This window comes from Nelusetta ayraudi, unplaced genomic scaffold (genome assembly GCF_046127955.1).
Source record: "Nelusetta ayraudi isolate G7.1 ecotype Tasmania unplaced genomic scaffold, CSIRO-AGI_Nayr_v1 ptg000031l, whole genome shotgun sequence".
NCBI lineage: Eukaryota > Metazoa > Chordata > Actinopteri > Tetraodontiformes > Monacanthidae > Nelusetta > Nelusetta ayraudi.
In genome coordinates, this window is record NW_027466081.1 from 1,808,354 (window position 1) to 1,818,376 (window position 10,023).

A 10,023-nucleotide genomic window follows, 5' to 3' on the forward strand; every position below is an offset into this window, starting at 1 on the left:
GTTGTTATTATCCTACAATGTATGTGTATATCACACATGTATTTCCTCAAGGAAAAATGCTTAAAAACCAGTGGCGGGAAAATTAATCAAATATGGCCTAATTAATTGTAATTAATTGTATTTTAATTGCATTTTAATATTTGAGTTGGCAATGGAGGTGGGAAGTAACTAAGTACAAATACTTTGTTTCTGTACTTAAGTAGATTTTTCAGGTATCTGGACTTAACTTGAGTATTTGTTTTCCTGATGACTTTTTACTTTTACGCCCTACATTTATACACAAATCTGTACATTCTACTTCTTACATTAGAAAACCATGCGGTTACTTTTGTGTTTAAAAGTATTCAAGTAAAGCAAGTATGTCATTTCTGTTTGTATCTCAGACTGAAAAAGAAAAATAAGATAGTATTTAGAGTACCAAAGCTGTTAAAATCACCCAGATGCTCATGCGAGACCTAAACTTTTTTTTTACTTTTTACTTGAATACATTTCAGAACCTTTACTTTCCTACTTTCACTTGAGTAAAGGAGTTGAATCAGTGTTTTATTATTTGAGTATATTTTTACACAAGTATCAGTACAGAATCTGAATCATTTTGCCACATAATTTTGCTGACTTTGCTTGGATGTATTTGATGCTCTGATGTTATTGTTAGCTCCGGTGCTTGTACTAGCTGCTAGCACATTTAGGTGGTACCAGAGGCTTGAGTAACTGCGGTGGAACGCAAATTCTTTGTGGCACTGTTCGGCGCACAGATCAGCGCTCTTGTCCAGGCTTAAATTTCCCATCCGCCCAGCTCAGCTAAAAACCAAAATGACCGTTCCTACGATAGTTTAGCATGCGAGATAGTGGTAGAATGCAAAATCTCAACAATCAATCAACAAACATTTAAAATTGGACATGCTATAAAGTATGTCGTAGTCGTACACAGTTTTGCCTCAGCTCCTGTATTGACCCGGTCAGATCACTCCTGACGTTTCCTCTTGGAAGAGGATAACTGTCCTCTCTCTACATTTTGGTGAGGATGAAAAGGTCTGTCGTCTAGACTAGTCTTGAATCCTATTTGACTGGATTCTCAAGGTTTGATTTCTGGGTGCTCTCCTGAATTAATACAGATAATTTCATGTCCCCACGGGATTTACACTCTGAAGTGTTTACTGTTTATTGTATCCCCTTGCCCCCTCACCCAATAATGAAATCAGATCTTCGCCCATGGGCAAGGCAACCGATGACTGACGCAATTGGCACCTTTACAGGCGTCAACTAAGTCTGGCTGTCAACTAAAGACCTTCCTTTATGTTCAAAATAGCGTAGTTAGCACCGAGACTAATGGGGCCTTCCCAGTGTTTTAAAACTATTCATCATTGTGCTAAGAGACGTTTCATGTCACTGAGTGAAGCCAGTGAAGGACTGCGCCTTATTTTGAAAGTCTATCTTCATCATTCCTCACACCATGTCAAGTTCCCCACCTTTGTGATTACCTGAACCGGGCGCTTGTGTATATATAAGCTGCGGTTCATTCTCCCTCCTGTGTCGGCTCGTCTTAGCTGGCCTAAGTAACCGGTCCAGAAATTTTCTCTTCCTGTATTGTGACCTCGATTTGTATTTTTGGATTCTCAGACATAGTGTAGCGATTTTGTATTGTTGCCTGTGAGGTTTTTGTTTTGTTTTGGGGCCACAAACTTTGCCTGTGACTCATACATTTGGAGTTCTCTCTGAATGTCAGTTCCCTACATTGTATTACCTGGATTTTTCTGAGCTGTTTAATTCCCTTTTCTGACAGCTTGCTTTGCATACTTGCCTGCAAGCTCAGTACTCCTTCACGTGCAGGCACCCAAAACCAATGCAATATACAGTCTTACATTCCCGAATTCTTGTATCATTGTTAAAAGCTCACAGATGGTGTACTTTTTTGCCCTTTGGCTCGCTATAAACAGTTATCATACTGAATAAATACAAGACCTGTTTGTCCAGCTACATTGTTCATTCTGCATTCAAGCATTCTACATCTCCCCTCTTCAAAGGAAAGACGGTTGATCCCATATAAGAGGTAGCAAGATTAGCAAGACAAAAGTCCATTAGGGAAAAAAAATATATATACATATATATTCGCTGGCAAAACATATGCTAGAGATGTGTAGGTGAGAACAAACAGTATTGACTCAATACAGACACCTGCTGGATCGTAAACATTATTGCAGGCAACAGAGTGGAGTGATTCTACTGACGTTCTGATTCCAGGTGCTGATTAAAGGTGTGTCAAATTTGAAGATTTTAATATTGGTAAAAGCTTGATGTACTGCACCTAAATATATTAATAAAAGTGTATACTGGCAGTAGAATAAAAGTCATTTGGTTTGGCTAATAATAATTAGCATAAGGCAATAGGGAGGGGTCTTGCTGCCATCTTGCACAGCAATTTTTAAGGAAGCCTGTCTGACAGTGGGCCCAAATACGAAACCTGCGTGCTTTCTTCACATTTTTACACACTGGACCTTTAAGGAACCCTGCAGATTATCTTTGTTTGCTCCGACTCATAATTGCCACTTGATACAAACTAATCCCTATCTTGTCGGGAAGATATCTCCCAATTTGGCACAGTACCAGTAAGTTCCACCCACTCTTCGAGTTTGTCAAGCAGTGTGTTAGGATCAACTGTATCGACAGCAGCAGTCAGGAAAGAGAAGCAGTCCCACGTAGTTTGCTTGAGATGGAGGTGTTCATCTCATCAGACAAGAGGATCAATACTGGCTCGTTGTCCATTTATGTTTATTGTCATCCGGTTCTATCATCGCAAAAATGTCGACACCTGTACAGTTGACACGACCGAAACGGAACAACTCAGAAAAACAGGATGGGATTAACTGAAGTCCGAGTAATAAATTGTGAATTGTTGGCTCGAAGGCGACTTGCTTGGCTTGAGTAAATTTAGTTCAGTGATGATACAAAACAAAAATTGCACCACATTCTTTTGGTAAGGGGAAAAAAAATTAACCAAAATGTGTTCAGCTTTGATGACACTGCTAAATCCAAAAACACTAGGGAATATATTACACCCCCCCCGCCCACCAAGAAAATAAAATAACAATAACAATAACAACATAGTACTAAAAAGGACCCTCTGATGTGTTGGTTTCTGTAGGTTGCATAGAACTCAGTCCAAGATGTGTCCCATGTTTCAGTATCCTTGTAGTCCATTGTAAACTTTCTGTACGGAGCCTTGCTTCAGGAGATTGCGGATACCTGCAATATGAAAACAATTATGAAAAATAGCAACTTAAAAAATATTACAAATATTTAAAAAAAAAAATGTATTTATATAAAAAAATATATAATTCCTATTCATAGATTTACTTCTGAAAAATAATATCAGTAATAACAAAATTACAAATGAACAAAGGTGACTACTTTGGTGATTACTGAAAATTATTATTATTATTATTTTTAAATAATAATAATAGTTCAAAAAACAACTGTACAATGATGTAACAAGGCTTCTTCCACCACCAACAGTGGTGGAAGTGTGACTGTGGTGCTTTGGGTGCCACAAATTGTGCCATATGAATCCAAAAAGCATTATCATATTATTTAAAACTAAACTGTTATGACAGTATTGACGACTTTGGTCATAACACAGCTAATAAACAGTCAAAAGGGTTTTATCGTCCAGTTCCCTTCATTGCAAAAAGTAAGCACATTCTTTATTTATTTTTTAAAAAATTTGAGTTTGTATTTCACATCTGAAGACTGAAGGGAAACAGCCGAACGGAAAAGGAGGTCGCTCTCACCGTCCTTCTGCTGTTCATCGAGCTGAGTCTGAGGGAAGTCCACGTCAAAGGTGATGATGAGGGAGCCGCGGATGTTGATGTTGTCAAAGTTTGGCAGGCCCTCTCCTTTCTTCCACATTCGGGCCCCAGGCTTTGTGATCTTGTCTCTCAATATATGGACCTTTGTGACAGAGGACAGATGAAACTCAATCAACCCATTTAGCTGACATTCCTTAAATAAGACTGACAATGTAATTATTTTGTTTTTATTGCGTTACTACGACGTTGACTTTACGTTCCAAGTGTTCTTGAATAATTTACAGACAAAAACCACAGAAAAGGAGAATGGCTTACCTACAACGAATGTAGCAACTACTAAGGCTAAGACTGAGGTTTTATAAGTGTTATACAGCTGGCTTGGAGGTGACGATCAGACAATATGCAAATGTGGATAACGGCATTGCAGTCAAACAGTGACAACAGTAACAGTCTGAGTTAAAACCCTAGCCCGCGGGTTAGCACTACCTGCACACAATTTTCATATTATTGCATATCACACATCTTTTATAATAGATACAGATTTCAGGTTTAGGTTGTAAACTGATTTTGAACCATGCATCCCTCAGCATTCTTATTTATTAAAGCAAATAAACTTTTTTTGGGGCCATTTACATCATCCAATATATTCCAATATCATTCAGACCTAATAAGCTAAGAGGATAGCAAATTACCTTATGGCCATCTAAATGAACGATGTCCATCTCAAAGCCAACCAGAGCTTCTACAAGGGAGATGGTGACGTTGGTGTAAAGGTCGTCTCCTCGCCGTTCAAACACAGGATGTCTTGAGAGAGAGAGAGAAAAAAAAAAAAAATCAAATCCCAAGATTAATGCTGTTATTCTGCACACCACTTCATCATAATGACAATGACACAACATCGTCATACTTCAGCACTTTGATCCGGAAACGGAGATCTCCCGGTTCACCGTCGATGTGAGGTTCCCCTGAAGCCACAACGATGTTAATACAAAATATACAACACACGATATCAGCAGCAGCGAACACGTAAAGCAGAGAGCTTCACGTTGGGCTGTGAATAAGTTACCTTCGCCAATAAAAGGGTACTCCATTTCATCTCGGACTCCCTGTTCAATTTCAACCTCCAGCGTCCTCTCTTCATTCACCAGCCTGGGATTAATAATACAAATGAAATAAGCATACGCTTCTCACGATCACTTATCTATATATGGAGCAGTAATTGTATAAATGATAATCAGACACAATCAGTCATCTTTTTTTTAAAGTCAATCCTTTGATATGTATTTAATTTAGTTCATTCTTTATTTAAATCTATTTTATTTATCGTACAAAGACATTTTTTAATGACGTGTTAGGAACAGATAAGAGATGGATTGTGCTAACTAATCAGTCATACAGAAAATGGGGGGAAAGTAAGTAGCAATATGAGCTTTAAATTTAACCCGATACTTTGAACATTCAGAGGGGGGGGTACGAGCAGCACCTCAATACTTTTATTGGTCCCCGTTTCAATTGAAATACGATTGGCTCGTTCGTTGCACTGTGAAGTCCAGAAACAAACTGTATGAGTTTTACCATTGGGAACTTACTTGACATTAGGACATTCATCACACACCATCTCCTGAGTCATCTGGAAGCGGCCCGGCCCGAGCTGCGTTGTGCGCATCTCCTGCCTGCAGTTACACTTCCTCTTGCCAGGGGCCTCTTTGGCAATAGGCTTGTTACGCACAACCTGGACAACAGTCGCACGCACATACATAATGTTCAACATGCATGTAACATTGTATTATTAATATCAGCATATACGATATTTAAAACATATTGACTCTTCCTAATGTTCATATTTCTATTCATTTAAGGAAACAGGATTTTAAATTGCGCAGGGAAAAGACAGTCAACAGTTCAAGCAGAGGTGGCTGCGGTTAGCGCGTGAATGAAGGGAATGAGAGTTGCTTTCATTACAGACCTCGACAAAGTTTCCAGAGTACACTTCTTCAAGTGTGACCTCTAGGTCTAGTATGATGTCGTTTCCTCTGGGAATGTTCCGGTCCTGTTGCTGTCGATTGCCTCCGAACATGAAGCCAAAGTCGCCGAAGAAGCTTCAAGCAGAGGGCAGAGTGAGGGGAGCGACAGCGTGAATTATCTTAAGCGCAAATGACAAATCGCTGGTGCTTCAAATTCATTTGGCGCCGTTATTTTTCATATCAATGTTGTCAGAGCCAGTTTGTGTTTGTCTTTCTTCATCTTATCATTGTTGAAGCATTTGGTAGGATGCGGTTTTAAAGCCTGCCAGTACTGTGCGAAAAAAAAAAAAAATCTGGTGTGTAAAACAAAAACACACACCAGCTACTGCACAAAGAAAAAAAATGTATTTTTTGCAATTCAAACATTTTTTATTATTATTATTTCTTACTACTACCACAGTGGTTCTCAACTGGTGGAGTCTCAGTATCATAATGTCGCACCCCAAATGTATTCCGCAGCACTTCAATTTATTTCACAAAATTTCAAACATGTCTACAAAATAAATGATTGAAATTATTGGATTGCGTGTCCTGCAAAATAAATGGCCAACATTTCCTCTATACATATGTATATATTTTAAAATCCATTTTAATTTGAAAAAAAGAAAAAAAAAGAAAAACCCAATAAAAGCTGCTCCGATCCACTTTTGGATTGCGAACCACCAGTTGAGAAACGTTGCACTACAACATATTCCTACCCTTCGGTTATCAACAAGCACCAAAAGCGCAGGTGGTTCTTTTATTGAATTCTTTCAATGAGAGGTGCCTTGTTTTGAAATCAGCAGTTGCTCAGCGAACTCCTCCCTCCCTCAAATCACATCAAAAACACGAGTCGAGTTGCGACCCGCACATAAACTACTCCATACAACATAGTGTATCATTGTGTTTCATTCCGACAAATGCAAACCACGTGACGGACACAAACACTCAAAGCGTTCTTGAGTAAACTGGGGCAGAGTGACACAGTGCGCACCTTCAGAAAGTTACATGCTGTAGTTACTTGGTTGCGTAGTTAGTGTTTGACTCAAATAAAAATGGTTCTCTGGGTGTTGGTTAGTATAAAAGAAAGCGTCATCGCCATCCACTACAAAGTGCTTGCTACGAGAAGCAAGAAACAAATCTTTCCGCTCAGCCGGTATTCAAATTGTGATTTCCCCCACACACACACACACACACTGTTTTGCGGTCTCTGTAAATGTTGCTTCAATTGGATTTTTAAACTGCAAATGCAAAGTTGCAATTTTTATTCTACCTTTACACACGGCCGTCCGTTGCCTGCCAGAAAGGAGAAACCACATTTGCAGTGTGACTTCTGTATTTTTCTTTTTCAGGTAGTAAACAACAGGAGTCCAGCCCAATGAAACTTCCTCATTCTGATGCGTGATTAGAAAGGCTGTAGCGTGCCTACCAAGTCCCTAGGTGGCAGTGTGGCGCTGGAACGCAACTCCCTTGATGAACCACATGCAAGCGCAAGAACCCTTCTTTTTACTCCCTACTTAAATGCAGTGATTGCATACAATTTGAACCCTCAGCAAATTGGGAAATGATGTACACGCACATGTTGGCCTGGAACTACCACTACCACCTAGCTCTTGGGCTAATAAGACGTGGGGGGAAAAAATACAAACCTTGAGAAGATATCGTTGTGTGAACCATGATGTCCTTCTTTGAGCCCATCTTCTCCATAAGCATCATACTGTTTCCTTTTCTCTTCATCTGAAAGCACCTAGGAAAACACGTTGACAGGCACCACACGACAAATAGTCAGTCGTCAAAATAGTGAATACAATACATTTACAATTTATACAAAACTAGCATTAAAAAGTTAAACTTGAGCTATATCATCTGTGAGTGTGTGTGTGCGTTTATCCGATGTCTTAAATGTTTGGTTTTTTTGGGTTTTTTTTAAAGAGTCAAATACATGTAATTTAGTTTACATTTTTTCCACCTGCAACAGAATAGAATATTTTCCAGACAATGATTGGTGGGCAGAATTAATAATAATATAATAAATAATAATATTAATAATAAGTGTGAAACTTCCAAATATAATCCATATCTGAATCTAAAATTGTTTAGAATCTCGATCCATCGCAATGTGTGTATACCAATACGAACGTGTATATTGAAAGCTTTACTTCGACCAATGTGCTTATGCTAAATGTTGTTGTGCCGAGTGTCAGCAAATCGGATGCAGCCACACGTCGCAGTTGACCAATCAGAGCGAACGTGCCGCTTCTGACGACACAGGGGCAAAACGAAGGCAGAAACACACAATTGCAACATGACACAGGTGCAGACACAGAGTTGTTCATCGGGTTTATTATTTTATTATCGTCCACGACAACAATAGCGACTATAGCGACAAAAAGCACCCACCTCATAGGCTGCGCCCAGGTCTGCAAATTTGTCCTGCGCTTGCGGGTCGTCTTGGTTTCTGTCAGGATGTAGCTGGAGCGCCAGTTTCCTGTAAGCCTTCTTGATGTCCCTGATCGAGGCACTCTTGCTCACTCCCAGTATTTGGTAGAAATCTCGACTAGAGGTAATAAAGACATGACGTGTTCACAATAGTGATACGGTCGAGTTATAGACAAAAGAGCTATTGTTCTAGCAATGTTCAAAATGATCAGCAGCCACTGAGCAATACAAAAAGAAAAAAAAACATCCTGGATTCAATGTATAAAAACTCTAAATTGCCGCCATATAACCAGGTAGTTTCAATCACAAGTAGACACAGTCTGTACACTGCGATGCTATACGAAGGTTTACAATGTGGAAACACCTGGGGCAATCACAGTGCAACGTGTTCCAACTAATACCCGTTCCTGATCACTTGGGGCTATGTATGTATACTTGCGTCACAAAGGACTTACCCAGCAAGAACCGCCGTGATAACGCAAAGAAGTAGACAACACACGCCGCAGAGTTTCATCTTCACGGAGATTGTTCCGGCAGGCTTCTCATCTAGATGCGGTGTCGGTTTCTGTCAGTACGTACTACAAGGTAGCCCCGCCTACTTCCGGGGTTCGTCACTTCCTACTATCTACGGATGCCGAGCTGGAACTATGTTAAACAAGGGCAAAATAAGCGCCCGTAGAGCAGCAATATAATAAAGATGATATATAGCCGTAGTTAGGGTTCTTAATAAAACATGACCGCTATTTAGATTGTACTATTAACAAAAAAAATCAACAAACAAACAAACAAACAAAAAAGGTGATGGTAAAATACAAACTCTCAAAATAACATATAATATTAAAAATAGTTACATTCAAAATAATGAATAAACAGTAATAAAATTTAAATAAAGTGCAAATATAACTATAAAATCATCCCAGGTTAATGGTATCAACATATTACAAATGTCTGTGCTTCTCTGGTTGTTACTTTATAAAGACAATAAGTCAAAAATAATGAATACCTTTAACAACATAAAATATTACAACTATTTATTTTAAACTACCACTCTACCGCTTTTCTACCTCTTAATGAGATACTAGCCTATCTGCGTGGAATGGGTCGAAGGTTCATTTCAGGGTAGCCTCCAACATTTCCCCGAATCTATTTCAGGCTTTGAACTTAGTTGCGGCCACAATGGAGAATCCTGATTTACGCCAGGTATGTAAGACAGCAATCCAGTAGGAGCTTTAAAATGCAGTCAGTGGAAACTTCCAGAAGCTGGCGTTCCAGATGGAGGGTAAAGCAACATCATTTGCAGTAAATGGGTCCAAAATCCACTGGTGCCCCTCTCTTGGATGCTGAGAAAAGTATTGCTTAAATTTCTCTATCAGTTGTGAGAGGTGCTGAGAGTGCTCAGAGTCACTGATATTTCCCTGGGGTGGGGGGTTCCAAAATGTCATACAAAAGTGGAAACCTGTCCCTTCTCTTTTCCTGAGACCTCTTGGTCCACAAAGCAAGTTTCCGCTTGAAAGTGAGAACTTTGTTGCTGTTTCTTCCTTGAAGAGAGATCAGCTGGTTCCGTTGTGAAAAAATGTCACAGAGATAGACAAATTTTGCTGTAACCTTTGTGTTGGCATAGTAATGAACAAGAGCAGATTTTTTTTCTCAGTGAGGAAAGTGAACACCTCATTTTTCAGTTCAAACCAAAGCTTGAGGACCAGTCCTCTTGACAACCATTTCACTTCACTGTGATACAGCAGCTGGAAACGATCTGCATCTATGTGCTCATGAAG

General features: G+C 39.3%; 1 protein-coding gene across 1 annotated transcript; it reads right to left on the reverse strand.

The window, feature by feature from the left end:
* Window positions 1-2,752: 2,752 nt before the first annotated feature.
* Window positions 2,753-8,858, reverse strand: dnajb11 (DnaJ heat shock protein family (Hsp40) member B11). The gene is made up of 10 exons (XM_076030834.1): window positions 8,704-8,858; window positions 8,210-8,366; window positions 7,459-7,556; window positions 5,773-5,905; window positions 5,396-5,538; window positions 4,873-4,955; window positions 4,714-4,771; window positions 4,499-4,610; window positions 3,789-3,948; window positions 2,753-3,243 (listed from the first exon to the last, which is right to left on the reverse strand). The coding sequence occupies exons 1-10, from the start codon at window positions 8,760-8,762 to the stop codon at window positions 3,179-3,181; spliced, it is 1,068 nt and encodes a 355-aa protein (XP_075886949.1). The 5' UTR covers window positions 8,763-8,858; the 3' UTR covers window positions 2,753-3,178.
* Between the last annotated feature and the right edge of the window lie 1,165 nt (window positions 8,859-10,023).

Excerpts from the sequence above, each read along its gene's own strand:
- dnajb11 (XM_076030834.1), bottom strand. The coding sequence starts at position 8,762 with ATGAAACTCTGCGGCGTGTGTTGTCTACTTCTTTGCGTTATCACGGCG. Across the intron at positions 5,539-5,772 it reads ACTCTGGAAACTTTGTCGAG|GTTGTGCGTAACAAGCCTAT; the intron begins GTCTGTAATGAA and ends ACTGTTGTCCAG. Across the intron at positions 3,949-4,498 it reads TTCATTTAGATGGCCATAAG|GTCCATATATTGAGAGACAA; the intron begins GTAATTTGCTAT and ends TCTGTCACAAAG.